Source organism: Micropterus salmoides, unplaced genomic scaffold, assembly GCF_014851395.1.
Source record: "Micropterus salmoides isolate LMB-PRFRI ecotype aquatic unplaced genomic scaffold, ASM1485139v1 Ms_hic_scaffold_4, whole genome shotgun sequence".
Taxonomy (NCBI): Eukaryota; Metazoa; Chordata; class Actinopteri; order Centrarchiformes; family Centrarchidae; genus Micropterus; species Micropterus salmoides.
The window spans coordinates 3,897-31,000 of record NW_024043372.1 but is presented as its reverse complement, the minus strand read 5'-3'; the positions used below and the strand labels follow the sequence as shown (position 1 = coordinate 31,000).

At 48.2% G+C, this 27,104-nt stretch overlaps 1 protein-coding gene and 16 non-coding genes across 18 annotated transcripts in view; 1 reads left to right on the top strand and 16 right to left on the bottom strand.

The window, feature by feature from the left end:
- The window catches only part of ddx27 (DEAD (Asp-Glu-Ala-Asp) box polypeptide 27), a 17,341-nt gene extending 1,736 nt beyond the window's left edge, over positions 1 to 15,605 (top strand). The window contains exons 2-21 of one of the 2 annotated variants that reach the window (XM_038696300.1): positions 116 to 265; positions 930 to 989; positions 1,073 to 1,244; positions 2,860 to 2,912; positions 2,991 to 3,077; positions 3,473 to 3,578; positions 3,695 to 3,868; positions 4,005 to 4,155; positions 4,270 to 4,369; positions 4,451 to 4,592; positions 4,697 to 4,850; positions 8,411 to 8,492; positions 9,250 to 9,427; positions 10,052 to 10,158; positions 13,340 to 13,436; positions 13,515 to 13,606; positions 14,603 to 14,723; positions 14,807 to 14,900; positions 15,306 to 15,365; positions 15,451 to 15,605. In XM_038696300.1, coding sequence (XP_038552228.1) covers positions 116 to 265; positions 930 to 989; positions 1,073 to 1,244; positions 2,860 to 2,912; positions 2,991 to 3,077; positions 3,473 to 3,578; positions 3,695 to 3,868; positions 4,005 to 4,155; positions 4,270 to 4,369; positions 4,451 to 4,592; positions 4,697 to 4,850; positions 8,411 to 8,492; positions 9,250 to 9,427; positions 10,052 to 10,158; positions 13,340 to 13,436; positions 13,515 to 13,606; positions 14,603 to 14,723; positions 14,807 to 14,900; positions 15,306 to 15,365; positions 15,451 to 15,466 — 2,196 coding nt within the window. In that variant the 3' untranslated portion in view covers positions 15,467 to 15,605. Of the gene's footprint in view, positions 1 to 115; positions 266 to 929; positions 990 to 1,072; positions 1,245 to 2,859; positions 2,913 to 2,990; positions 3,078 to 3,472; positions 3,579 to 3,694; positions 3,869 to 4,004; positions 4,156 to 4,269; positions 4,370 to 4,450; positions 4,593 to 4,696; positions 4,851 to 8,410; positions 8,493 to 9,249; positions 9,428 to 10,051; positions 10,159 to 13,339; positions 13,437 to 13,514; positions 13,607 to 14,602; positions 14,724 to 14,803; positions 14,901 to 15,305; positions 15,366 to 15,450 lie in introns of both variants that reach the window. The other variant, XM_038696299.1, reaches the window with a different exon arrangement.
- A 780-nt stretch (positions 15,606 to 16,385) lies between these two features.
- On the bottom strand, positions 16,386 to 16,504 carry LOC119887003. Its single transcript, XR_005441584.1, has one exon. It is a non-coding gene; the product is annotated as a 5S ribosomal RNA (ribosomal RNA).
- Positions 16,505 to 16,957: 453 nt separating this feature from the next.
- LOC119887001 lies at positions 16,958 to 17,076 on the bottom strand. The gene has a single exon (XR_005441583.1). It is a non-coding gene; the product is annotated as a 5S ribosomal RNA (ribosomal RNA).
- A 443-nt stretch (positions 17,077 to 17,519) lies between these two features.
- Positions 17,520 to 17,638, bottom strand: LOC119887011. The gene has a single exon (XR_005441592.1). It is a non-coding gene; the product is annotated as a 5S ribosomal RNA (ribosomal RNA).
- A 443-nt stretch (positions 17,639 to 18,081) lies between these two features.
- LOC119887028 lies at positions 18,082 to 18,200 on the bottom strand. The gene has a single exon (XR_005441608.1). It is a non-coding gene; the product is annotated as a 5S ribosomal RNA (ribosomal RNA).
- A 443-nt stretch (positions 18,201 to 18,643) lies between these two features.
- LOC119887027 lies at positions 18,644 to 18,762 on the bottom strand. Its single transcript, XR_005441607.1, has one exon. It is a non-coding gene; the product is annotated as a 5S ribosomal RNA (ribosomal RNA).
- A 443-nt stretch (positions 18,763 to 19,205) lies between these two features.
- Positions 19,206 to 19,324, bottom strand: LOC119887010. The gene has a single exon (XR_005441591.1). It is a non-coding gene; the product is annotated as a 5S ribosomal RNA (ribosomal RNA).
- A 443-nt stretch (positions 19,325 to 19,767) lies between these two features.
- LOC119887009 lies at positions 19,768 to 19,886 on the bottom strand. The gene has a single exon (XR_005441590.1). It is a non-coding gene; the product is annotated as a 5S ribosomal RNA (ribosomal RNA).
- A 443-nt stretch (positions 19,887 to 20,329) lies between these two features.
- LOC119887013 lies at positions 20,330 to 20,446 on the bottom strand. Its single transcript, XR_005441594.1, has one exon. It is a non-coding gene; the product is annotated as a 5S ribosomal RNA (ribosomal RNA).
- A 443-nt stretch (positions 20,447 to 20,889) lies between these two features.
- LOC119887008 lies at positions 20,890 to 21,008 on the bottom strand. The gene has a single exon (XR_005441589.1). It is a non-coding gene; the product is annotated as a 5S ribosomal RNA (ribosomal RNA).
- A 443-nt stretch (positions 21,009 to 21,451) lies between these two features.
- Positions 21,452 to 21,570, bottom strand: LOC119887016. Its single transcript, XR_005441597.1, has one exon. It is a non-coding gene; the product is annotated as a 5S ribosomal RNA (ribosomal RNA).
- Positions 21,571 to 22,013: 443 nt separating this feature from the next.
- On the bottom strand, positions 22,014 to 22,132 carry LOC119887012. Its single transcript, XR_005441593.1, has one exon. It is a non-coding gene; the product is annotated as a 5S ribosomal RNA (ribosomal RNA).
- A 443-nt stretch (positions 22,133 to 22,575) lies between these two features.
- Positions 22,576 to 22,694, bottom strand: LOC119887007. The gene has a single exon (XR_005441588.1). It is a non-coding gene; the product is annotated as a 5S ribosomal RNA (ribosomal RNA).
- A 443-nt stretch (positions 22,695 to 23,137) lies between these two features.
- LOC119887006 lies at positions 23,138 to 23,256 on the bottom strand. Its single transcript, XR_005441587.1, has one exon. It is a non-coding gene; the product is annotated as a 5S ribosomal RNA (ribosomal RNA).
- Positions 23,257 to 23,699: 443 nt separating this feature from the next.
- Positions 23,700 to 23,818, bottom strand: LOC119887005. Its single transcript, XR_005441586.1, has one exon. It is a non-coding gene; the product is annotated as a 5S ribosomal RNA (ribosomal RNA).
- Positions 23,819 to 24,261: 443 nt separating this feature from the next.
- On the bottom strand, positions 24,262 to 24,380 carry LOC119887004. Its single transcript, XR_005441585.1, has one exon. It is a non-coding gene; the product is annotated as a 5S ribosomal RNA (ribosomal RNA).
- A 443-nt stretch (positions 24,381 to 24,823) lies between these two features.
- On the bottom strand, positions 24,824 to 24,942 carry LOC119887000. Its single transcript, XR_005441582.1, has one exon. It is a non-coding gene; the product is annotated as a 5S ribosomal RNA (ribosomal RNA).
- Positions 24,943 to 27,104: the final 2,162 nt, after the last annotated feature.

The following is a 27,104-nucleotide window of genomic DNA, read 5'->3' as shown; positions in this document are numbered from 1 at the left end:
GTAAAACGTCAAAGGGGGGGAGCGTGACGTCTGTGTGTTCAGCTGAAGACTCATTTAGCATCAACAACATTAATTAACTTCATCACATTAATTCTGGTGTGTGTGTGTGTTTCAGGACACGCCGATCGTCCTGAACAGGAAGAAGAAGTTTGGGAGTCGCGGGGCGGCAGATTTCAACGCTGACTTTGAGTTTGGAGAGAGAGACGTGCTGGACCAGGACGAGGACTGGGTGATGGCTGACGTCATGAAACAGCTCAAGAACAAGGTAGAACCTGCAGCAGTGTGCTGGTTAAGTCATTGCTTTAGTTCACATCAGGCGGGTCCTGGCCCGGTTTAGGTTCCACTTTATTTGTCCAGCACATTTTAATAACAAGGCAGGTCAGAGTGCTTTAAATGAAACACCTGAACGACACGAAGCAGCGAAACAGAAGAGTTACAGAGAAAATGGAAGAGATGTAATCAAACTGGATTTAATAAAAGCACAAAGTCTTTAGTCCTGATTTAAAGAACTGAGAATTTGAGCAGAGCTGCTAGTGCTAGTGCTGCTGCTGCTCTTGGTGGCAACTGTTGGGCTTCATGGCTTCAAGTCCATCATACAGTTTAATGCAACCCCTGAGTCTCAGTCTCATCAGCTGTTCTGCTCAGTTCACACTTTCTTGGTCACCAGCATGCGGCCCCTGGCGGGAGTTACATGTCTAAAGATACTGAACTCTAAAAATGGCTTCCTGTCCAAGATGTTATGTTAGGGGTGAAAACGATTTCTAATGGAAAATAACGATGGCGGCCTCACCATATTTTAGAGAACTTGTTTTTTGGTCTCAAATGGCATGTGGACATGGTTTGAAGAAAATGACTACAGAATGACCCAGGAGTGTTTTGGTTCTGTAACATTCTCCTGCAGTGTTTTTAACTGTGTTCTGTGTTTGCAGAGAACTGCAACTACTCTGGATCAGAAAATAGAGAAAATCCGGAAGAAGAGGAAAGCTGAGGTGAGTCCACTGTAACGTTCTACTTCCTGTCTTGTCCGGTTCCACGTCCTGTGTTTTAATCGGGATTTGGTTTTGATCTGCAGGAGAAATCCGCTCAGAGTGATGCTGCTGAAGGTTCTGCAGGGAAGAACCAGGAGGAGGAAGACGAGGAAGATGTGAAGCCTCCTGCAGGAGAGGCTGATGGAGGTGATGAGGAGGATGAAGAAGATGAAGATGAGTTTGACTCGGCTGATGAGGAGATTCTGACCAAATCAGGTTAGTTCAGCAGAACCTCATCAGTTTGTGTGGAGCAGATTCAGTACGTAGCCCTGCTGTGGATCCTGGGACCATGATCAGGGAAGGGCCGCAGTCCGGCGCCACTTCCACGACCATCAGAAGTCCCAAACATTGTGCCAAAACAGAACAGCAGCACTGATGTTTCGTTACAGTTCAGTCGGATCAGTTAGTTTCCAGCTCAAATAACAGGCTGACGTGTGCAGTACCTCTTTAAGGTAGACAGATCTATAAATATTTATTATATTCAAGATATTCCTGCAGTTCAGTTGGTGAGAAAGACTGAGATCTATAAATATGAAACATGAAACTACATGCCTAGTAATAGTAAAGTAGAGTAGTAACAGTAGAGCAGAGTAAGTAGTAACGGAGTAGTAACAGTAGAGCAGAGTAGAAACAGTAGAACAGAGTAAGTACTAACGGAGTAGTAACGGTAGAGTGGAATAGTAACGGTAGAGTAGAGTAAGTAGTAATGGAGTAGATGGAGTAGAGTAAATAGTAATGGAGTAGATGGAGTAGAGTAAATAGTAACGGAGTAGATGGAGTAGAGTAGAAACGGTAACGACAGAGTAGTTACGGTAGAGCAGAGTAGAGTAGTAACGGTAAAGTAGTAAGAGTAGAATAGTAACGGTAGAGTAATGAGCAGAGTAGAGTAAGTAGTAATGGAGTAGAGTAAATAGTAACGGAGTAGATGGAGTAGAGTATAAACGGTAACGGCAGAGTAGTAACGGTAGAGTAGTAACGGTAAAATAGTAACAGTAGAGCAGAGTAGAGTAGTAACGGTAGAGTAGAGTAGTAACGGTAAAATAGTAACTGTAGAGTAGTAACGGTAAAATAGTAACGGTAGAGCAGAGTAGAGTAGTAACGGTAAAATAGTAACTGTAGAGTAGTAACGGTAAAATAGTAACAGTAGAGCAGAGTAGAGTAGTAACGGTAGAGCAGAGTAGAGTACTAACGGTAAAATAGTAACTGTAGAGTAGGAACGGTAGAGCAGAGTAGAGTAGTAACGGTAGAGCAGAGTAGAGTAGTAACGGTAGAGTAGTAACGGTAGAGTAGTAACGGTAGAGTAGTAACGGTAGAGTAGTAACGGTAGAGTAGTAACGGTAGAGTAGTAACGGTAAAATAGTAACGGTAAAATAGTAACGGTAGAGCAGAGTAGAGTAGTAACGGTAGAGCAGAGTACAGTAGTAACGGTAAAATAGTAACTGTAGAGTAGTAACGGTAGAGCAGAGTAGAGTAGTAACGGTAGAGCAGAGTAGAGTAGTAGCAGTAAAATAGTAACTGTAGAGTAGTAACGGTAAGTTAGTAACGGTAGAGTAGTAACGGTAGAGCAGAGTAGAGTAGTAACGGTAGAGCAGAGTAGAGTAGTAGCAGTAAAATAGTAACGGTAGAGTAGTAACGGTAAAATAGTAACGGTAGAGCAGTAACGGTAGAGCAGAGTAGAGTAGTAACGGTAGAGCAGAGTACAGTAGTAACTGTAGAGTAGTAACGGTAGAGCAGAGTAGAGTAGTAGCAGTAAAATAGTAACGGTAGAGTAGATATTCCTGGAATTGAGTGTGTCAGGCTTATTGTAGACTGACTTCCTGTTTCCTGTCAGACACCCTGAGAGACAAAGAGCGACGCCGGAGGAAGAGGAAGGGCGAAGAGGAGGTGAGGAAAACGAGGTGATGCCATAGGTCGGGGGGCAGTTTGTACCTGGTTACCATGGTAACAGCGGTGTGTTTTCAGGCTCCGGAGACATTCTACGAAGACGCGTCTCAATACAACGATCAGCTGACCTTTGATGACATGAACCTGTCCCGACCCATCCTGAAGGTAACGTGACCTAACCCTAACCCTGACCCTGACCCCTCTGGGAGGAGGCTTCCACAGTCTGTTGGGTGGAGGCTTCCACAGTCTTCCTTTCTTGTTCTCTGGGGAAACTCCTACAGTTTCTCTACCCCTGTCCAGAATCCAGGAGCTGGTTCCAGAGGCAGTCCTATGTGTAGAAACCAAATACACCTGGTTTGTACCTTTCCGCCTCCTCTCCCCAGACTGGGTTCCTTCCCCACCACAGAGGAGACGTTCCTCCACTGTTCCCCTTCACTTAATTTACAGCATATCTGAGATATGCCCCCACCCCACCAGGTGCTCCATAGAGGGCCCCCCTCCCAACCCAGATCCAGCATGGAGCCTTGTTTTGTTTGTAACCTCCTGTTGTGTCCCTGCAGGCCGTCACAGCTCTGGGCTTCAAGCTGCCGACTCCCATCCAGAAGGCCTGTGTTCCTGTGGGCCTGCTGGGGAGAGACCTGTGTGCCTGCGCTGCTACTGGGACAGGTAACACAATTATACTGGGACAGGTAACACTGTTATACTGGGACAGGTAACGCTGACATACTGGGACCAATCTAAAATATTAGATCCAACCAGATTAATTAAATCATTCCTTTCAGGAAAGACTGCAGCCTTCATGTTGCCTGTGTTGGAGCGTTTGGTTTATAAGCCCAGGACGTCCCAGGTGACCCGGGTCTTGGTTCTGGTTCCTACCAGGGAGTTGGGGATCCAGGTTCACTCTGTGGCCCGTCAGCTCGCCCAGTTCACCTCCATCACCACCTGCCTGGCTGTTGGTATGACTGTTAACTGACTGACTCAGACTTCATTTTTTGTGTATGTGTATGTAAAAATATAGAGTATGGGCTCTGGACCCAGTCGTCGGGCTCTGGACCCAGTCTGGTCCTTGGGTGACCTGTTTTGTGTGTCCAGGTGGGTTGGACCTGAAGTCTCAGGAGGTGGCACTGAGGGCGGGGCCAGACATTCTGATAGCTACACCTGGTCGACTCATCGATCACCTTCACAACACGCCGAGCTTTGAGCTGACTCACATCGAGATCCTGATCCTGGACGAGGCTGACAGGTAAACACCTGTCGTCGAGGAGGCGTCACAGGAAAAGTACAAACTACCAATAAACACAGCCGGCAAGCAAAGACTCACCTGTTGGGGTCCATTTTGTGTCTGTTTGGTTCTCAGGATGTTGGACGAGTACTTTGAGGAGCAGATGAAAGAGATCATCCGGCTGTGTTCCTACAACAGACAGACCATGTTGTTCTCCGCCACCATGACGGAGGAGGTACTTATTCATACCTGTGTTTCACTGGATCATGTGACCTCTTTATCCAGGTGTTTCACTGTGTTTCATGTCTGTCTCCAGGTAAAGGACCTGGCCGCAGTCTCGTTGAAGCAGCCAATCAGAATCTTTGTTAACAGCAACACTGATGTGGCTCCGTTTCTCCGACAAGAGTTTGTTCGAATCCGACCAAACAGAGAGGGAGACAGAGAGGCTGTGGTGGCCGGTAGGTCCTGAAAATACTGCAGTACTACTACTGCCTTACCAGTGCTAAAAATGTGGTACTACTTCTACTGCAGTAGTAAGAGTGACTGCTGTGTTTTGTTTCAGCTCTGCTTACTCGGACGTTCCAGGATCACGTAATGTGTTTCACTCAGACCAGGAAGCAGGCTCACAGACTGCACATCTTACTGGGACTGATGGGACTGAAGGTTGGAGAACTGCACGGAGAACTGAGCCAGAACCAGAGGCTGGAGAACCTCAGGTACACAAACACACAGAACCAGAGACTGGAGAATCTCATATACACACACACATACTGAACCAGAGACTGGAGAATCTCATATACACACACACATACTGAACCAGAGACTGGAGAATCTCATGTACACACAGAACCAGAGAATGGAGAACCTCAGGTACACAAACACACAGAACCAGAGACTGGAGAATCTCATATACACACACACATACTGAACCAGAGACTGGAGAATCTCATGTACACACAGAACCAGAGAATGGAGAACCTCAGGTACACAAACACACAGAACCAGAGACTGGAGAATCTCATATACACACACACATACTGAACCAGAGACTGGAGAATCTCATGTACACACAGAACCAGAGACTGGAGAACCTCAGGTACACAAACACACAGAACCAGAGACTGGAGAATCTCATATACACACACACATACTGAACCAGAGACTGGAGAACCTCAGGTACACAAACACACACACACACAGAACCAGAGACTGGAGAACCTCATATACAGACACACATACTGAACCAGAGGCCGGAGAACCTCAGGTACACAAACACACACACACACAGAACCAGAGACTGGAGAATCTCATATACACACACACATACTGAACCAGAGACTGGAGAACCTCAGGTACACACAGAACCAGAGACTGGAGAATCTCATATACACACACACATACTGAACCAGAGACTGGAGAATCTCATATACACACACACATACTGAACCAGAGAATGGAGAACCTCAGGTACACAAACACACAGAACCAGAGACTGGAGAACCTCATATACACACACACATACTGAACCAGAGACTGGAGAATCTCATGTACACACAGAACCAGAGAATGGAGAACCTCAGGTACACAAACACACAGAACCAGAGACTGGAGAACCTCATATACACACACACATACTGAACCAGAGACTGGAGAATCTCATGTACACACAGAACCAGAGGCCGGAGAACCTCAGGTACACAAACACACAGAACCAGAGACTGGAGAATCTCATATACACACACACATACTGAACCAGAGGCTGGAGAACCTCAGGTACACAAACACACACACACAGAACCAGAGACTGGAGAACCTCATATACACACACACATACTGAACCAGAGGCCGGAGAACCTCAGGTACACAAACACACACACACAGAACCAGAGACTGGAGAATCTCATATACACACACACATACTGAACCAGAGGCTGGAGAACCTCAGGTACACAAACACACACACACAGAACCAGAGACTGGAGAATCTCATATACACACACACATACTGAACCAGAGGCTGGAGAACCTCAGGTACACACAGAACCAGAGGCTGGAGAACCTCAGATACACAAACACACACACACAGAACCAGAGACTGGAGAATCTCATATACACACACACATACTGAACCAGAGACTGGAGAATCTCAGGTACACACAGAACCAGAGACTGGAGAACCTCAGGTACACAAACACACAGAACCAGAGACTGGAGAACCTCATATACACACACACATACTGAACCAGAGGCCGGAGAACCTCAGGTACACAAACACACACACACAGAACCAGAGACTGGAGAACCTCATATACACACACATACTGAACCAGAGGCTGGAGAACCTCAGGTACACAAACACACACACACAGAACCAGAGACTGGAGAACTTCATATACACACACATACTGAACCAGAGGCCGGAGAACCTCAGGTACACAAACACACACACAGACCCAGAGACTGGAGAATCTCATATACACACACACATACTGAACCAGAGGCTGGAGAACCTCAGGTACACACAGAACCAGAGGCTGGAGAACCTCAGATACACAAACACATACTGAACCAGAGACTGGAGAATCTCATGTACACACAGAACCAGAGACTGGAGAACCTCAGGTACACAAACACACAGAACCAGAGACTGGAGAATCTCATATACACACACATACTGAACCAGAGACTGGAGAACCTCAGGTACACAAACACACACACACACACAGAACCAGAGACTGGAGAACCTCATATACAGACACACATACTGAACCAGAGGCCGGAGAACCTCAGGTACACAAACACACACACACAGAACCAGAGACTGGAGAATCTCATATACACACACACATACTGAACCAGAGGCTGGAGAACCTCAGGTACACAAACACACACACAGAACCAGAGACTGGAGAACTTCATATACACACACACATACTGAACCAGAGGCCGGAGAACCTCAGGTACACAAACACACACACACAGAACCAGAGACTGGAGAATCTCATATACACACACACATACTGAACCAGAGGCTGGAGAACCTCAGGTACACACAGAACCAGAGGCTGGAGAACCTCAGATACACAAACACACACACACAGAACCAGAGACTGGAGAATCTCATGTACACACACACATACTGAACCAGAGACTGGAGAACCTCAGGTACACAAACACACACACACACAGAACCAGAGACTGGAGAACCTCATATATACACACACATACTGAACCAGAGGCTGGAGAACCTCAGGTACACAAACACACACACACAGAACCAGAGACTGGAGAATCTCATATACACACACACATACTGAACCAGAGACTGGAGAATCTCATATACACACACACATACTGAACCAGAGACTGGAGAACCTCAGGTACACAAACACACACACACAGAACCAGAGACTGGAGAACCTCATATACACACACACATACTGAACCAGAGGCTGGAGAACCTCAGGTACACAAACACACACACAGAACCAGAGACTGGAGAACCTCATGTACACACACACACACACACACAGAACCAGAGACTGGAGAACCTCATATACACACACACATACTGAACCAGAGACTGGAGAACCTCAGGTACACAAACACACACACACACAGAACCAGAGACTGGAGAACCTCATATACACACACACATACTGAACCAGAGGCCGGAGAACCTCAGGTACACAAACACACACACAGAACCAGAGACTGGAGAACCTCATATACACACACACATACTGAACCAGAGGCTGGAGAACCTCAGGTACACAAACACACACACACAGAACCAGAGACTGGAGAATCTCATATACACACACATACTGAACCAGAGGCTGGAGAACCTCAGGTACACAAACACACACACACAGAACCAGAGACTGGAGAACCTCATATACACACACACATACTGAACCAGAGGCCGGAGAACCTCAGGTACACAAACACACACACACAGAACCAGAGACTGGAGAACCTCATATACACACACACATACTGAACCAGAGGCTGGAGAACCTCAGGTACACACAAACACACACACACACAGAACCAGAGACTGGAGAACCTCAGGTACACAAACACACACACACAGAACCAGAGACTGGAGAACCTCATATACACACACACATACTGAACCAGAGACTGGAGAACCTCAGGTACACACAGAACCAGAGGCTGGAGAACCTCCGGTAGAAAATCAAACTGCCCCTGATAATTTGAAGTATGTATTGTCTTTGTTCTACTTGTTTACCTCATTGTTTTGGTTCTCCAGGCGTTTTAAAGATGAACAGATTGATATCTTGGTGGCGACAGATGTAGCAGCCAGAGGGTTGGACATTGACGGAGTCAAAACGGTGAGTTACTTCCTTAGTAGTTGCCTCGGGACTACAATTAAGTAACTGTAGAGTTAGTGTCGGGTTATTAAATGGAATCTGGCAAATTAAAACAGATTTCATAGCTGGCCCTGTCCATGGTCTCGTCGGCCAATGTAGGAATGTATCCTCTCTGTAGCTCCATCAGGAGGTGGTACCTTCAGAGGTAAAATGTCAATGAGTAACGGAGAAAGGGAAAAATATTTTATTGTGGCGAGTCATTGAGGACACCACTTATCTGTAACATGCTCATTTTGCGAGTAGTTTTGGGGGAATATTTATGAATTACATTAGGGAAACCTAATGTCATTCATAAATATTCCAAATGTTCCAGTGTCTCTAAGGCAGGAAACATTAGGGGTATTTATGTCTATTTGAAATGTTAACAAGACAGTCACTGAACCACAGCTAATTTGGCCCTAAAGTGTTACCATCCTTCAGGATAGCTAGCATTAGTGTTCTTTTACTGAAGGAAGGCTCCTCCGTATCTGAGATTGATAAAACTAAATGGAGCTTACTGTAAAACTTTGTAACAGCCTGAGCTTTTACTTCACTGAAACGGGGCCGGTGGCTGTTTGGGACTCTGTTATTAATTGAATAAATTCAGTATTTACTTCACCACAATACTTGGTGAACAGCCAGGTGTGTGGTTTTCTGTCTCTCAGTCAGGAGGTTTCCCTGACCAGAGCTACCTCACCACAGCTGCTACAGCCCATCTCTCTCTCTGCCCGTCTCTCAGGTGATAAACTTCACCATGCCGTCCACAGTGAAGCACTATGTTCATCGTGTCGGCCGGACGGCGAGAGCCGGGCGCTCAGGACGTTCGGTGTCTCTGGTCGGAGAGTCTGAGAGGAAGATGCTGAAAGAGGTGGTGAAGTCTGCCAAGAGCAGCGTGAAGGCTCGAGTTCTGCCCCCAGGTATGCACACCTGAGAGAGACGGGTGGTCTGAGTGAGTGCTCTGTATTCAGTTGGTTGCCTGTTAATCGGAAGGTCGTCGGTTCAATCCCCGGCTACATGTCGAAGTGTCCTTTGAATTGCCCCTGGCGGCTGTTCCACCAGTGAATGATTGTGTAAAAGTGCTTTGAGTGGTCGCAAAGACTCGAAAGGCGCTATACAAATACGGAGCATTTCCATTTGCAGAGCGGGTGGGTAGTTCAGAGAACCTGGGTTATTATTATTATTATTATTCCGGTTATTGTTTGGATGATTTTTGTATTTTTGTCCACTACCAAAGCTCCTGGACTGTGCTACTGTGTCCTCTTTCCTCTCCCCTCTCTCTCAACCCGATGGGCCGATGCAGATGGCCGCCCCCCCGAGTTCAGGTTCTGCTCCAGGTTTCTACCCGTTAAAGGGAGTCTTTCATGTGTGGCTCATGGGGGAAACTGTTGGGTCCCTGTAAATGATACTCACAGTACGGACTAGCCCTGCTCTATATGAGAAGTGGCGAGAGGTCACTTCTGATTGACGGGAGCGTGGCTACGCTGAAGTGAACAGAACCTCTCTACGGGCGCGTTGTGACGTAACACTCTGTTTCTCCCCAGATGTCATCCTGAAGTTCAGAGATCTGATCTCTAAACTGGAGAAAGACGTTGAAGCTGTGATGAGGCTGGAGAGAGAGGAGAGAGAGCTGGCTGCGTCTGAGGCTAAGGTACACCTGAACACCTGAGCCCCTCTCCATGGTTACCCACAGTTTAATACTGCTCTAACAGTGTAGAACAACAACCAGCTGAAGTTGAGGCAGAGGGCCCTGGTCTTTTTGGTGAACGACAGACCGGATCAGTTGATGTGTACTCTGAGCTCGGCCAGGGAGGCCATCAGGTCCAGGTTCCTGGTGTGGATTAATGCTTTTGAAGGATCAGCACACATCTGACCTGGATATGGGTCCTGGGCCTTTTGTACCTCCAGAGACCTGAGATGTAGCGATGATGCGGTTACAGATCACCTGTTCAAAAACCTGCCCCTTATTTTCATTTCATTTCAGCGCGCCACGACGGTTTGTTGCTGCGTCGCGCACCGCATGGTGAGCTCGCATGCACGCCACAGTCAAGGTAGTTGAACTTTGTGCTGAACTCAAATAGCTTCTTTTCTGAAAGCGCCTTTATGGAAGAACGTCGTCCTCTGCAGCCCTTCAGTCACTGAACATTAACTTCATGTTTCCAGAAAACGTTTCCGGGTGTAAAACACTAATCAGGAGCTTATAGACGTCCAGGACTACCAATCACCTGCATTTCAGTTATTAATAACTGGCCGAATGAAGTTATTATTCCTCTTACATTAACAATACTTACATATCATAAAAATGTAATTGTTAATGTAATTAAATATTAAAAATCAACTAGTGTTGTGAAATTACTGAATGCATAATCATTGTGAAAATGGTGAAACTGTGATTATTCCTCAGACTGTAATCGTACCAACAAAATCTGTAATGGTTGCGTCCCTGCCCCCGACAGGAAGTTCTTCTTCTAGAAGGTGTTTAGTTCACGCAGGAGGAGATGCAGACATTATCTCAGCACTGCTTCTTTGCCTTTTGCAGTCTGTATTGGTTCTTGTTCCAGGACACATGTCTCTGGTGTTGGAGTCCTCTTTGTCCCTGTAAAGTCTCTGACCACTGCTGACTGGGGCTGGCCGGTATATCGGTACAACGAGTAGACGATACCATTTCTACCGATAGACTCTGATTAATGTTTCCATAAAGTCCTGCCAGCGTTTGCTCGTCTCTCTCCCTCACCGTGAAGCCCCGCCCCACCCTCTGCCTCTCTAGCTTGCAAAATTAAACAACATGGAGGCAGACCAAGTGCCGGTCTACCCCGCTGAAGACCTGGCTTATAATAAGAAAATCAACAGTTCAGTCCAAACGCTTTGCTTCAGCGGACCGCCCAGGCGGACTAACGGCGGCGGCCCAGGCGGACTAACGGCCGCCCAGGTAGATTAGACACATTTTTTGCAGAGAAAACACCGAGTCGTTACAAGTCGCGACACGCTGGATAATTTACAAGCACTGATGAGGTAAAGCGACAGCAGCACAGCAGTCAGATGTTATTCTTTAGCTACCACGTCGGTTTTATTTTGAAAGGCTACGTCGACAGCACGCCTTCTCGACATGCGCCGCTGCTGCCGCCGCTGCGAAAGCCTAGTTCACACTACACAATTTTTAGCTCGATTTGGCGCTCGTCAATCGACGGCCAGTCTTTAGGCGTGAACTACTCAACGACGCATTAAAATGGCTCCCCGGCTCATTTCTGACACATCACAGATGCCAGCCAGATATCCAGCACGCCAAATATCTGGAAGAGTCTGCTGACTCGACATCCACATCCAGCCAATGAGAGCAGGCAGCTCTCTCTGTAGCTCAGACTGCTGCTACCTGCGTGTGCTGATCCATCCTTTCACCCAGAGTCATTGTCTTTAGAATAACAAACAGCTGTTTCCTGTGTAGGGTCGCGTCATTTCCTGTTTCACATTTCAGGTGTGTTTTCTTGACCGAACGTGGTTTGGAGACCGCTGTCAGCCGCTGTCAGCTCCTGTAGCGCGTGACCCCCCGTCATCGATCAGTCACGTAGCGTGAACACCACGACGACTTCAAGACTCCCGTCACAAGACGGCAAGTCGTGTAGTGTGAACGGCACCGTGGTCGGCTGACGCTGAAAGTCGTGGAGTCTGCACGAGGCTGAACGGAACCGCGGGAGGAAAAGTGCAGCGACTTCATACAACGTAGCCTGCTGCTGATGGACAAAGTCACCGGAGCGGACACGCAGGGAGGGAGCGAGAAGGAAGGAAACGCAGGCTGACTCGTTCGCAGCAGAGAGACGTTTGGTCTGAGGAGGTCGGGCCGACGTTAAGCCGGCATCGTGATTGTAAAACCCCGCCCCCCCAGCAAAAGAAGTGTCATATGTTCTCATTCTAGCACCCTGTGAAAGCAGCTTTTAACGACCACGAACATTCTTCTCATTGTTTTTAAGCTGCCTCGGAGTTCTCTTCTCCACACTCACGCACACCTGCACCCCAGGTAAACACCCCGGCTTGCCCCGCCTCTCTCCGCCTCTCTCCGCCTCTCTCCCCCAGTCTGCTCTATTTTCACCTAAAAGACTGAGAACTCGTCTTTTTCCGTATATTTCCACCCGCGATGCGTTATCACGGCAGCAGGTGAGTCGGCTTATCAAAGACGCAGCCTATCGAACAAGTGAAAGCAACATCTGTGTGTTCACCGCTGGTCCGTGCCTAAAATATCCACGTAAGTTAATAGTCCACCAATTTGTTTTACCGAGTGAAGTCTGTGTGAGAACTCATCCACATAAGATGAGTGCTGCCCCCCCGCCCGCGCACCCGATGACATCGTCCATCCCCATGTTTCGTTGTAGACGCCGATTCAGTCAGCGAGTGACACTTAAATAAGGTGGAGAATAAAGTAGGTTAGAATTAAAACGGTCTGCCAATAATAAGATTTTACTACAGTACCACTCCTGCGCCATCTTCAGTTCAAAGCCTCATACCTTTCACATTTTAATACTTGTCCACATAATAAATACTACAGTTAGTACTTCAATGTGAGAAGGTAATTGACTTGGACTGGAATCCGCTCCTGGATTCTGGGTTCAGTACTCCACTGTTGAACCTCCTGTAATCCTCTGTAAAGTCCTGGAGACGGGCTTCTGGTGTAAATACGCACCTTAACTACAGTCGGCTCCTCACTACTGCTAAGATCACACTGTAAAATGCATTGTGGTGAAGACTCCAATCATGTTTCTAACACGAGCTGAGAGATGTGGAGCTGTTGTAACTGTTTAAAGCAGGATATTTAATGTGTGTCTTTCTGTTTGTGTGTGCAGTTGAGTGTGGCTCAGAAGCGTCTCGATAGCTCCGCCTCCTCCTGTCAATCACAGAGAGTCTGGTTTCAGACTCAACAAGAGCGGAAACAGAGCCGTGGTGAGTATTAATAAACACGCTAGTACTACTGCGAGTACTCCAGACTCCAGTATTCTGACTCGTCCTCATCTCCATCAGCGTCGAAGGCTCTGCAGGAGTTCGATCTCGCTCTGAGAGGAAAGAAGAGGAGAGAGAAGTTCCTGAAGGACGGCGGGAAGAAGGAGCTGACGGTAAGAAGTGATCCATCAGTCAGCGCTCTGCGTTCCCTCCCTAAATGTCTGTCTGAAGTTTGTTGGAGGCAGCGGTTAGTTCAGCACGTGAGGAACTAAAGAGAGGAAAACTCTATAGAAACGTCTAAAGGTGTTAAAGCAACACTGAATCGGGTTGGTCCTGTTCACACATTAACAGATCAGAAGATGTTTCTGATGGAGGACAAAATCCTCCTTCTGCATCACCGTTTCTCTGAGATGAACATCAAGTTAAAGGATCTTTTTCTCACATGTTGGTGTTGAAATGACTCGTAGGTACAAAGAGTTTTGATGCTTCAGCCGGCCTCTGCCACATATTCCTTCAGCTCAGACTGTTAGACCGGGAGTCTGACGGCATCGTGGAAAGGATCCCTACCTGGGACTCCGGTGACCCCCTCTGTTTTTAACAGGAAGCTGAAGTCTCGTGACATTAAGAGAGTAGCAGCTCCTCCACGAACCACCGGCGTCTCCACAGGGACCGTCCCGTTCATCTGTTCTGGAGTCGCTGACTCTTTCTGCAGTCCGGCTTTCTGCTTGTTGTACTTCCTGAGCTGAGCAGGAAGTTCATCCTCTGGCCAGCTTGATGATGGAGTTGATGTTGGTCACCCATGTTGGGTCCTGGCAGTAAGCTGAAGGATTCCACAGCAGCCCCAGTGTTCAGGACGGGGAAGTAGTGAAGTGGGCGTGTGTGAAGGATCACCTGTCGGCCCTTTGAACCGTCCTGATTGGTATCGTCTGTAGACTTCAGGAGTTAGACTCACCTGCCTCATGAACACCTGGCTGCTGTTGAACTAGTCCTTCAACACCGTGGTGAAAACAGGTTGTACGAGACGAATTAGTGAGTTAGAACAGAGAACTTTAAAAAAGCTGGATGAAACCTCACGTTTCATCACAACCCTTCAGTTTCACGACGACTTAAAACTAAAGTTCAGCTGCTGGACTCTGAAGAGTGAGATGATATTTTTGTCTGTCCGTCAGCCCGAGGAGCGCGCTCAGTTCGAGATCCTCAAGGCTCAGATGTTCGCCGAGCGGGCGGCCAAGAGAGAGAGACGACCGAAGAGAGCGAGAGCTATGGTGGAGGACGAGACGCCGAGCACAGGTAAAGTTCACCAGCACTGACAAATGCACAGAGACGCTACACTGCTAACAGCTAGGCTAACGGGAACTCTGTCTGTGCAGCAGCCAATCAGAAACGAGCGAAAGGAGGCAAGAAGTCTGTGTTTGACAAAGAGCTGACCAACACGAGCAGCAAGGCTCTGAAGCACTACAGAGCTGGGTGAGTCCGTCTCACCTGTCTGTCTCTCTGTCTCACCTGTCTGTCTGTCTCTCTGTCTCACCTGTCTGTCTCTCTGTCTCACCTGTCTGTCTGTCTCATCTGTCTGTCTCACCTGTCTGTCTCTCTGTCTCACCTGTCTGTCTGTCTCATCTGTCTGTCTCACCTGTCTGTCTCTCTGTCTCACCTGTCTGTCTGTCTCATCTGTCTGTCTCACCTGTCTGTCTCTCTGTCTCACCTGTCTGTCTGTCTCATCTGTCTGTCTCACCTATCTGTCTCGTCTGTCTGTCTCTCTGTCTCGTCTGTCTCGTCTGTCTGTCTCTCTGTACACCTGTCTGTCTGTCTCTCTGTACGTCTGTCTGTCTGTCTCACCTGTCTGTCTCGTCTTACCTGTCTGTCTCGTTACAGACCGTCCTTCACAGACAGGAAGCGTCTTGGTTTGGACAGGAAGCGTCCCGGCAGCTCCAGGTAAGGCGTTACCGTCTCTCTCTCTGGGCGTCCCACATAGACTTGAAACAGAGTTAAGATGGCCGACACTCTGTTCTGTCCGCAGGTTCAAGAAGAAGTGAGAGCCAAGATAACTGCCTGGAACTGCAGTGTCGTCCAGCAGGAAACGTCCTCATGGTCTTGTTTTCACTCTGTAAATCTGTTCTAGTTGTTTTGCTCTTTAAAGAAGTTATATAAATAAAGTTGCAGTCTGTTTGAAAACCTGCGTGTAGTTTCTTTCTTCAGGCTGAGTAATAAATAATGACTAATAAATATGGCCAGATTTCTAGAAATGAGAGCTGCTCCTTCCCAAGTGGGATGGATGCCGTCTCTCCGAATCAGACCAGGTCTTCCCCAGAAAGTCTGCCAATGATCTACAAAGCCCACATCGTTTGCTGGACACCACCTCGACAACCAGCGGCGGAATGACGACATGCGGCTATACATGTCATCACTGGTCAGATTTGGCAGGGGTCCAGAGAAAACTACGGTGTCCGACATTGTTTTTGCATATGTACACACCGACTTCCCTTTTAAAGATGGTGGTATGGCCGTAAGCCACAGGGGCCCGCAGGAGCATCCCTTTTAAAGATGCTGTAACCTCGGCTTTGTCTAAAGAGGTAGCAACAGTAGATGTCGAGGAAACACAACCAATGCTGCAACATGTCCTCATACCTACACGACAAAAGAGGTCCCTTGTCAGTTGTCCCAAAACCACATAAGTTGAAGGGACAGGCGTACCGGACCCTTAACAATGTGACATAAATCACACGAAGTGAGTCACCTGACTTGAGTCACATGAGGTTAAACGCGTGGGTAACGTTGTGAAGCAGTCATCCTTTGGTTAGGTTCAGGCAACAAAACTACTGGGTTAGGTTTAGGAAAAGGGTTGGGCTAAAAATAAGTAAGTAAATGAGTGCAAATGACACATTTCAAAGTGCAGAGACGAGCTGCTCTCTTTTTCAAAACTGTCTACCCGCTGAAGCAGCGGCAAAGTGAAAAAGCTTACAGCACCTGGTATTCCCAGGCGGTCTCCCATCCAAGTACTAACCAGGCCCGACCCTGCTTAGCTTCCGAGATCGGACGAGATCGGGCGCGTTCAGGGTGGTATGGCCGTAAGCCACAGGGGCCCACAGGGGCCCGCAGGAGCATCCCTTTTAAAGATGCTGTAACCTCGGCTTTGTCTAAAGAGGTAGCAACAGTAGATGTCGAGGAAACACAACCAATGCTGCAACATGTCCTCATACCTACACGACAAAAGAGGTCCCTTGTCAGTTGTCCCAAAACCACATAAGTTGAAGGGACAGGCGTACCGGACCCTTAACAATGTGACATAAATCACATGAAGTGAGTCACCTGACTTGAGTCACATGAGGTTAAACGCGTGGGTAACGTTGTGAAGCAGTCATCCTTTGGTTAGGTTCAGGCAACAAAACTACTGGGTTAGGTTTAGGAAAAGGGTTGGGCTAAAAATAAGTAAGTAAATGAGTGCAAATGACACATTTCAAAGTGCAGAGACGAGCTGCTCTCTTTTTCAAAACTGTCTACCCGCTGAAGCAGCGGCAAAGTGAAAAAGCTTACAGCACCTGGTATTCCCAGGCGGTCTCCCATCCAAGTACTAACCAGGCCCGACCCTGCTTAGCTTCCGAGATCGGACGAGATCGGGCGCGTTCAGGGTGGTATGGCCGTAAGCCACAGGGGCCCGCAGGAGCATCCCTTTTAAAGATGCTGTAACCTCGGCTTTGTCTAAAGAGGTAGCAACAGTAGATGTCGAGGAAACACAACCAATGCTGCAACATGTCCTCATACCTACACGACAAAAGAGGTCCCTTGTCAGTTGTCCCAAAACCACATAAGTTGAAGGGACAGGCGTACCGGACCCTTAACAATGTGACATAAATCACATGAAGTGAGTCACCTGACTTGAGTCACATGAGGTTAAACGCGTGGGTAACGTTGTGAAGCAGTCATCCTTTGGTTAGGTTCAGGCAACAAAACTACTGGGTTAGGTTTAGGAAAAGGGTTGGGCTAAAAATAAGTAAGTAAATGAGTGCAAATGACACATTTCAAAGTGCAGAGACGAGCTGCTCTCTTTTTCAAAACTGTCTACCCGCTGAAGCAGCGGCAAAGTGAAAAAGCTTACAGCACCTGGTATTCCCAGGCGGTCTCCCATCCAAGTACTAACCAGGCCCGACCCTGCTTAGCTTCCGAGATCGGACGAGATCGGGCGTGTTCAGGGTGGTATGGCCGTAAGCCACAGGGGCCCGCAGGAGCATCCCTTTTAAAGATGCTGTAACCTCGGCTTTGTCTAAAGAGGTAGCAACAGTAGATGTCGAGGAAACACAACCAATGCTGCAACATGTCCTCATACCTACACGACAAAAGAGGTCCCTTGTCAGTTGTCCCAAAACCACATAAGTTGAAGGGACAGGCGTACCGGACCCTTAACAATGTGACATAAATCACATGAAGTGAGTCACCTGACTTGAGTCACATGAGGTTAAACGCGTGGGTAACGTTGTGAAGCAGTCATCCTTTGGTTAGGTTCAGGCAACAAAACTACTGGGTTAGGTTTAGGAAAAGGGTTGGGCTAAAAATAAGTAAGTAAATGAGTGCAAATGACACATTTCAAAGTGCAGAGACGAGCTGCTCTCTTTTTCAAAACTGTCTACCCGCTGAAGCAGCGGCAAAGTGAAAAAGCTTACAGCACCTGGTATTCCCAGGCGGTCTCCCATCCAAGTACTAACCAGGCCCGACCCTGCTTAGCTTCCGAGATCGGACGAGATCGGGCGCGTTCAGGGTGGTATGGCCGTAAGCCACAGGGGCCCGCAGGAGCATCCCTTTTAAAGATGCTGTAACCTCGGCTTTGTCTAAAGAGGTAGCAACAGTAGATGTCGAGGAAACACAACCAATGCTGCAACATGTCCTCATACCTACACGACAAAAGAGGTCCCTTGTCAGTTGTCCCAAAACCACATAAGTTGAAGGGACAGGCGTACCGGACCCTTAACAATGTGACATAAATCACATGAAGTGAGTCACCTGACTTGAGTCACATGAGGTTAAACGCGTGGGTAACGTTGTGAAGCAGTCATCCTTTGGTTAGGTTCAGGCAACAAAACTACTGGGTTAGGTTTAGGAAAAGGGTTGGGCTAAAAATAAGTAAGTAAATGAGTGCAAATGACACATTTCAAAGTGCAGAGACGAGCTGCTCTCTTTTTCAAAACTGTCTACCCGCTGAAGCAGCGGCAAAGTGAAAAAGCTTACAGCACCTGGTATTCCCAGGCGGTCTCCCATCCAAGTACTAACCAGGCCCGACCCTGCTTAGCTTCCGAGATCGGACGAGATCGGGCGCGTTCAGGGTGGTATGGCCGTAAGCCACAGGGGCCCGCAGGAGCATCCCTTTTAAAGATGCTGTAACCTCGGCTTTGTCTAAAGAGGTAGCAACAGTAGATGTCGAGGAAACACAACCAATGCTGCAACATGTCCTCATACCTACACGACAAAAGAGGTCCCTTGTCAGTTGTCCCAAAACCACATAAGTTGAAGGGACAGGCGTACCGGACCCTTAACAATGTGACATAAATCACATGAAGTGAGTCACCTGACTTGAGTCACATGAGGTTAAACGCGTGGGTAACGTTGTGAAGCAGTCATCCTTTGGTTAGGTTCAGGCAACAAAACTACTGGGTTAGGTTTAGGAAAAGGGTTGGGCTAAAAATAAGTAAGTAAATGAGTGCAAATGACACATTTCAAAGTGCAGAGACGAGCTGCTCTCTTTTTCAAAACTGTCTACCCGCTGAAGCAGCGGCAAAGTGAAAAAGCTTACAGCACCTGGTATTCCCAGGCGGTCTCCCATCCAAGTACTAACCAGGCCCGACCCTGCTTAGCTTCCGAGATCGGACGAGATCGGGCGTGTTCAGGGTGGTATGGCCGTAAGCCACAGGGGCCCGCAGGAGCATCCCTTTTAAAGATGCTGTAACCTCGGCTTTGTCTAAAGAGGTAGCAACAGTAGATGTCGAGGAAACACAACCAATGCTGCAACATGTCCTCATACCTACACGACAAAAGAGGTCCCTTGTCAGTTGTCCCAAAACCACATAAGTTGAAGGGACAGGCGTACCGGACCCTTAACAATGTGACATAAATCACATGAAGTGAGTCACCTGACTTGAGTCACATGAGGTTAAACGCGTGGGTAACGTTGTGAAGCAGTCATCCTTTGGTTAGGTTCAGGCAACAAAACTACTGGGTTAGGTTTAGGAAAAGGGTTGGGCTAAAAATAAGTAAGTAAATGAGTGCAAATGACACATTTCAAAGTGCAGAGACGAGCTGCTCTCTTTTTCAAAACTGTCTACCCGCTGAAGCAGCGGCAAAGTGAAAAAGCTTACAGCACCTGGTATTCCCAGGCGGTCTCCCATCCAAGTACTAACCAGGCCCGACCCTGCTTAGCTTCCGAGATCGGACGAGATCGGGCGTGTTCAGGGTGGTATGGCCGTAAGCCACAGGGGCCCGCAGGAGCATCCCTTTTAAAGATGCTGTAACCTCGGCTTTGTCTAAAGAGGTAGCAACAGTAGATGTCGAGGAAACACAACCAATGCTGCAACATGTCCTCATACCTACACGACAAAAGAGGTCCCTTGTCAGTTGTCCCAAAACCACATAAGTTGAAGGGACAGGCGTACCGGACCCTTAACAATGTGACATAAATCACATGAAGTGAGTCACCTGACTTGAGTCACATGAGGTTAAACGCGTGGGTAACGTTGTGAAGCAGTCATCCTTTGGTTAGGTTCAGGCAACAAAACTACTGGGTTAGGTTTAGGAAAAGGGTTGGGCTAAAAATAAGTAAGTAAATGAGTGCAAATGACACATTTCAAAGTGCAGAGACGAGCTGCTCTCTTTTTCAAAACTGTCTACCCGCTGAAGCAGCGGCAAAGTGAAAAAGCTTACAGCACCTGGTATTCCCAGGCGGTCTCCCATCCAAGTACTAACCAGGCCCGACCCTGCTTAGCTTCCGAGATCGGACGAGATCGGGCGTTCAGGGTGGTATGGCCGTAAGCCACAGGGGCCCGCAGGAGCATCCCTTTTAAAGATGCTGTAACCTCGGCTTTGTCTAAAGAGGTAGCAACAGTAGATGTCGAGGAAACACAACCAATGCTGCAACATGTCCTCATACCTACACGACAAAAGAGGTCCCTTGTCAGTTGTCCCAAAACCACATAAGTTGAAGGGACAGGCGTACCGGACCCTTAACAATGTGACATAAATCACATGAAGTGAGTCACCTGACTTGAGTCACATGAGGTTAAACGCGTGGGTAACGTTGTGAAGCAGTCATCCTTTGGTTAGGTTCAGGCAACAAAACTACTGGGTTAGGTTTAGGAAAAGGGTTGGGCTAAAAATAAGTAAGTAAATGAGTGCAAATGACACATTTCAAAGTGCAGAGACGAGCTGCTCTCTTTTTCAAAACTGTCTACCCGCTGAAGCAGCGGCAAAGTGAAAAAGCTTACAGCACCTGGTATTCCCAGGCGGTCTCCCATCCAAGTACTAACCAGGCCCGACCCTGCTTAGCTTCCGAGATCGGACGAGATCGGGCGTGTTCAGGGTGGTATGGCCGTAAGCCACAGGGGCCCGCAGGAGCATCCCTTTTAAAGATGCTGTAACCTCGGCTTTGTCTAAAGAGGTAGCAACAGTAGATGTCGAGGAAACACAACCAATGCTGCAACATGTCCTCATACCTACACGACAAAAGAGGTCCCTTGTCAGTTGTCCCAAAACCACATAAGTTGAAGGGACAGGCGTACCGGACCCTTAACAATGTGACATAAATCACATGAAGTGAGTCACCTGACTTGAGTCACATGAGGTTAAACGCGTGGGTAACGTTGTGAAGCAGTCATCCTTTGGTTAGGTTCAGGCAACAAAACTACTGGGTTAGGTTTAGGAAAAGGGTTGGGCTAAAAATAAGTAAGTAAATGAGTGCAAATGACACATTTCAAAGTGCAGAGACGAGCTGCTCTCTTTTTCAAAACTGTCTACCCGCTGAAGCAGCGGCAAAGTGAAAAAGCTTACAGCACCTGGTATTCCCAGGCGGTCTCCCATCCAAGTACTAACCAGGCCCGACCCTGCTTAGCTTCCGAGATCGGACGAGATCGGGCGCGTTCAGGGTGGTATGGCCGTAAGCCACAGGGGCCCGCAGGAGCATCCCTTTTAAAGATGCTGTAACCTCGGCTTTGTCTAAAGAGGTAGCAACAGTAGATGTCGAGGAAACACAACCAATGCTGCAACATGTCCTCATACCTACACGACAAAAGAGGTCCCTTGTCAGTTGTCCCAAAACCACATAAGTTGAAGGGACAGGCGTACCGGACCCTTAACAATGTGACATAAATCACATGAAGTGAGTCACCTGACTTGAGTCACATGAGGTTAAACGCGTGGGTAACGTTGTGAAGCAGTCATCCTTTGGTTAGGTTCAGGCAACAAAACTACTGGGTTAGGTTTAGGAAAAGGGTTGGGCTAAAAATAAGTAAGTAAATGAGTGCAAATGACACATTTCAAAGTGCAGAGACGAGCTGCTCTCTTTTTCAAAACTGTCTACCCGCTGAAGCAGCGGCAAAGTGAAAAAGCTTACAGCACCTGGTATTCCCAGGCGGTCTCCCATCCAAGTACTAACCAGGCCCGACCCTGCTTAGCTTCCGAGATCGGACGAGATCGGGCGCGTTCAGGGTGGTATGGCCGTAAGCCACAGGGGCCCGCAGGAGCATCCCTTTTAAAGATGCTGTAACCTCGGCTTTGTCTAAAGAGGTAGCAACAGTAGATGTCGAGGAAACACAACCAATGCTGCAACATGTCCTCATACCTACACGACAAAAGAGGTCCCTTGTCAGTTGTCCCAAAACCACATAAGTTGAAGGGACAGGCGTACCGGACCCTTAACAATGTGACATAAATCACATGAAGTGAGTCACCTGACTTGAGTCACATGAGGTTAAACGCGTGGGTAACGTTGTGAAGCAGTCATCCTTTGGTTAGGTTCAGGCAACAAAACTACTGGGTTAGGTTTAGGAAAAGGGTTGGGCTAAAAATAAGTAAGTAAATGAGTGCAAATGACACATTTCAAAGTGCAGAGACGAGCTGCTCTCTTTTTCAAAACTGTCTACCCGCTGAAGCAGCGGCAAAGTGAAAAAGCTTACAGCACCTGGTATTCCCAGGCGGTCTCCCATCCAAGTACTAACCAGGCCCGACCCTGCTTAGCTTCCGAGATCGGACGAGATCGGGCGTGTTCAGGGTGGTATGGCCGTAAGCCACAGGGGCCCGCAGGAGCATCCCTTTTAAAGATGCTGTAACCTCGGCTTTGTCTAAAGAGGTAGCAACAGTAGATGTCGAGGAAACACAACCAATGCTGCAACATGTCCTCATACCTACACGACAAAAGAGGTCCCTTGTCAGTTGTCCCAAAACCACATAAGTTGAAGGGACAGGCGTACCGGACCCTTAACAATGTGACATAAATCACATGAAGTGAGTCACCTGACTTGAGTCACATGAGGTTAAACGCGTGGGTAACGTTGTGAAGCAGTCATCCTTTGGTTAGGTTCAGGCAACAAAACTACTGGGTTAGGTTTAGGAAAAGGGTTGGGCTAAAAATAAGTAAGTAAATGAGTGCAAATGACACATTTCAAAGTGCAGAGACGAGCTGCTCTCTTTTTCAAAACTGTCTACCCGCTGAAGCAGCGGCAAAGTGAAAAAGCTTACAGCACCTGGTATTCCCAGGCGGTCTCCCATCCAAGTACTAACCAGGCCCGACCCTGCTTAGCTTCCGAGATCGGACGAGATCGGGCGTGTTCAGGGTGGTATGGCCGTAAGCCACAGGGGCCCGCAGGAGCATCCCTTTTAAAGATGCTGTAACCTCGGCTTTGTCTAAAGAGGTAGCAACAGTAGATGTCGAGGAAACACAACCAATGCTGCAACATGTCCTCATACCTACACGACAAAAGAGGTCCCTTGTCAGTTGTCCCAAAACCACATAAGTTGAAGGGACAGGCGTACCGGACCCTTAACAATGTGACATAAATCACATGAAGTGAGTCACCTGACTTGAGTCACATGAGGTTAAACGCGTGGGTAACGTTGTGAAGCAGTCATCCTTTGGTTAGGTTCAGGCAACAAAACTACTGGGTTAGGTTTAGGAAAAGGGTTGGGCTAAAAATAAGTAAGTAAATGAGTGCAAATGACACATTTCAAAGTGCAGAGACGAGCTGCTCTCTTTTTCAAAACTGTCTACCCGCTGAAGCAGCGGCAAAGTGAAAAAGCTTACAGCACCTGGTATTCCCAGGCGGTCTCCCATCCAAGTACTAACCAGGCCCGACCCTGCTTAGCTTCCGAGATCGGACGAGATCGGGCGTGTTCAGGGTGGTATGGCCGTAAGCCACAGGGGCCCGCAGGAGCATCCCTTTTAAAGATGCTGTAACCTCGGCTTTGTCTAAAGAGGTAGCAACAGTAGATGTCGAGGAAACACAACCAATGCTGCAACATGTCCTCATACCTACACGACAAAAGAGGTCCCTTGTCAGTTGTCCCAAAACCACATAAGTTGAAGGGACAGGCGTACCGGACCCTTAACAATGTGACATAAATCACATGAAGTGAGTCACCTGACTTGAGTCACATGAGGTTAAACGCGTGGGTAACGTTGTGAAGCAGTCATCCTTTGGTTAGGTTCAGGCAACAAAACTACTGGGTTAGGTTTAGGAAAAGGGTTGGGCTAAAAATAAGTAAGTAAATGAGTGCAAATGACACATTTCAAAGTGCAGAGACGAGCTGCTCTCTTTTTCAAAACTGTCTACCCGCTGAAGCAGCGGCAAAGTGAAAAAGCTTACAGCACCTGGTATTCCCAGGCGGTCTCCCATCCAAGTACTAACCAGGCCCGACCCTGCTTAGCTTCCGAGATCGGACGAGATCGGGCGTGTTCAGGGTGGTATGGCCGTAAGCCACAGGGGCCCGCAGGAGCATCCCTTTTAAAGATGCTGTAACCTCGGCTTTGTCTAAAGAGGTAGCAACAGTAGATGTCGAGGAAACACAACCAATGCTGCAACATGTCCTCATACCTACACGACAAAAGAGGTCCCTTGTCAGTTGTCCCAAAACCACATAAGTTGAAGGGACAGGCGTACCGGACCCTTAACAATGTGACATAAATCACATGAAGTGAGTCACCTGACTTGAGTCACATGAGGTTAAACGCGTGGGTAACGTTGTGAAGCAGTCATCCTTTGGTTAGGTTCAGGCAACAAAACTACTGGGTTAGGTTTAGGAAAAGGGTTGGGCTAAAAATAAGTAAGTAAATGAGTGCAAATGACACATTTCAAAGTGCAGAGACGAGCTGCTCTCTTTTTCAAAACTGTCTACCCGCTGAAGCAGCGGCAAAGTGAAAAAGCTTACAGCACCTGGTATTCCCAGGCGGTCTCCCATCCAAGTACTAACCAGGCCCGACCCTGCTTAGCTTCCGAGATCGGACGAGATCGGGCGCGTTCAGGGTGGTATGGCCGTAAGCCACAGGGGCCCGCAGGAGCATCCCTTTTAAAGATGCTGTAACCTCGGCTTTGTCTAAAGAGGTAGCAACAGTAGATGTCGAGGAAACACAACCAATGCTGCAACATGTCCTCATACCTACACGACAAAAGAGGTCCCTTGTCAGTTGTCCCAAAACCACATAAGTTGAAGGGACAGGCGTACCGGACCCTTAACAATGTGACATAAATCACATGAAGTGAGTCACCTGACTTGAGTCACATGAGGTTAAACGCGTGGGTAACGTTGTGAAGCAGTCATCCTTTGGTTAGGTTCAGGCAACAAAACTACTGGGTTAGGTTTAGGAAAAGGGTTGGGCTAAAAATAAGTAAGTAAATGAGTGCAAATGACACATTTCAAAGTGCAGAGACGAGCTGCTCTCTTTTTCAAAACTGTCTACCCGCTGAAGCAGCGGCAAAGTGAAAAGGCTTACAGCACCGGGTATTCCCAGGCGGTCACCCGTCCAAGTACTAACCAGGCCCTTGGTGTGAGAGTACGTGTTGGAGAGAGCTCCTGATTATCTCGACTTTTTTTGTATTTATTGGCTTTTTTGACCACGTTTTGTTGTGGATTTTGTGCTTGTGGACTATTTGCTAGCTAGTCAGCAGGTTTTTGTTTTGTTTGTGCCCCCCACGCGGCAGTTTTAAGGCCGTTTGGGGGAGCTACCGGGCCGTAATGGCCGACGCAAAAGCCGAATCAATACGGCGGCGGAGATCAGCGGAGATCGCGGCCCGGACGCGGCCAAAAGCGGCGATCGGTGGTGTCGGAGTTGGGGCAGCCACAGAGAAAGCCACTGCCCTACAACAGCCCGTTTTTCCGGCGAAAAACGGGGTTTCTCGGCCGGAAAACGGCGCTAAAAACGCCGCTAGCTCTGGGGCTAATGCTAGCTCTGGAGCAGTGGCTAATTTTGAAGCTAGCAAGGATGCTAATGAGAGGAGAGGAGGAGTTGGCCCCGTGACCGAAATTGCTTCACGGGAGGAAAACGAAAGGAGGAGAGGAGGAAAGGAGGGAGAGACGGAGGATGGCTGCTTGAAGGAAACAGCAGTGGTGGATCATTTGGTGGATAAATCGTGTGTGGGGGAGATTGTGATGGAGGCAGAAGGGCATAGCATACTAGCTATGCCTGGAAATAAGGATGTGGATGGTGTGGGAGAATGGAAAGGAGCGAGGGAACCACCGGAGGTGGACGCTGGGCAGCCTTTGGAGACTGTGGTTTCCCCAGACAAACAGTGGGTGAGCTCGTCAGGGCCGCCCAGGGATAAGGCTGGAACTAATGCACCCGAAAAGGGCAGCAGAGGAGACAGCGAGACAGCTGGACTGACTAAGCCCAGCAGAACAGTGGCTGGACCGACCCTGGACTACAAAAAAGAGCTCACGGTGAGTGTTGAATTAGTAGGGGGTACGGCAGTCACTGTGTTGGAGCTAATGGCAGGTATAAGGCTGGGTTGCGGGGGGCTTTTGGCCTGTATACCAGTGGGCCAAAAGAAATATGAAGTGACGATGTCAAATGCAAAGGGCAAAGCCAAGCTGCTAGATGGCTTTACAATCGGTGACACTGCAGTCTTGGCTAAACCTTTGGCAAATGATGAATTAGTGGTCTCTTTCATACACCTCCCCGCATACATTACTGATGGGGAGATTTTGGACAAACTAAAAGGGTGGGGTGTCTCGCCGGTGACAGAGGTCCGGCGTCGTATGTGGCCGGGAACCAGCATTACAGATGGAACGAGATACCTAAAAGTAAAGTTCACTGAAAAAGTCCAATCTCTCCCCTATTCAGCCCGCTTCATGACTGCAATGGGACCGGAGTTCTACAGGGTGGTCCATGATAGGCAGGCTCAGGTTTGTAGGCTTTGCCTGCAGCCTGGCCATGTCCTCAAGGCCTGCCCTGAGTTCCGTTGTTTCCGGTGTCAGGAGCAGGGACACTACGCACGCGAGTGTGGGAAAAAAACAGAGAGCAGGCAAGCTAAGGAGCGACCTAACACCAGATGCTCCATCTGCTCAAACCCCCTGGCTGAGTGCATCTGTCAGGAGAGTGAGGGCAGCAGCATGGAGGAGGAGAGAGCCGTAGAGGAAGACGTCGCCTCCCTTGAGTGGGAGCAAGAGTTTGCTGGTGGAGAGGCTGGAGTTGAGAGGACAGCTTGG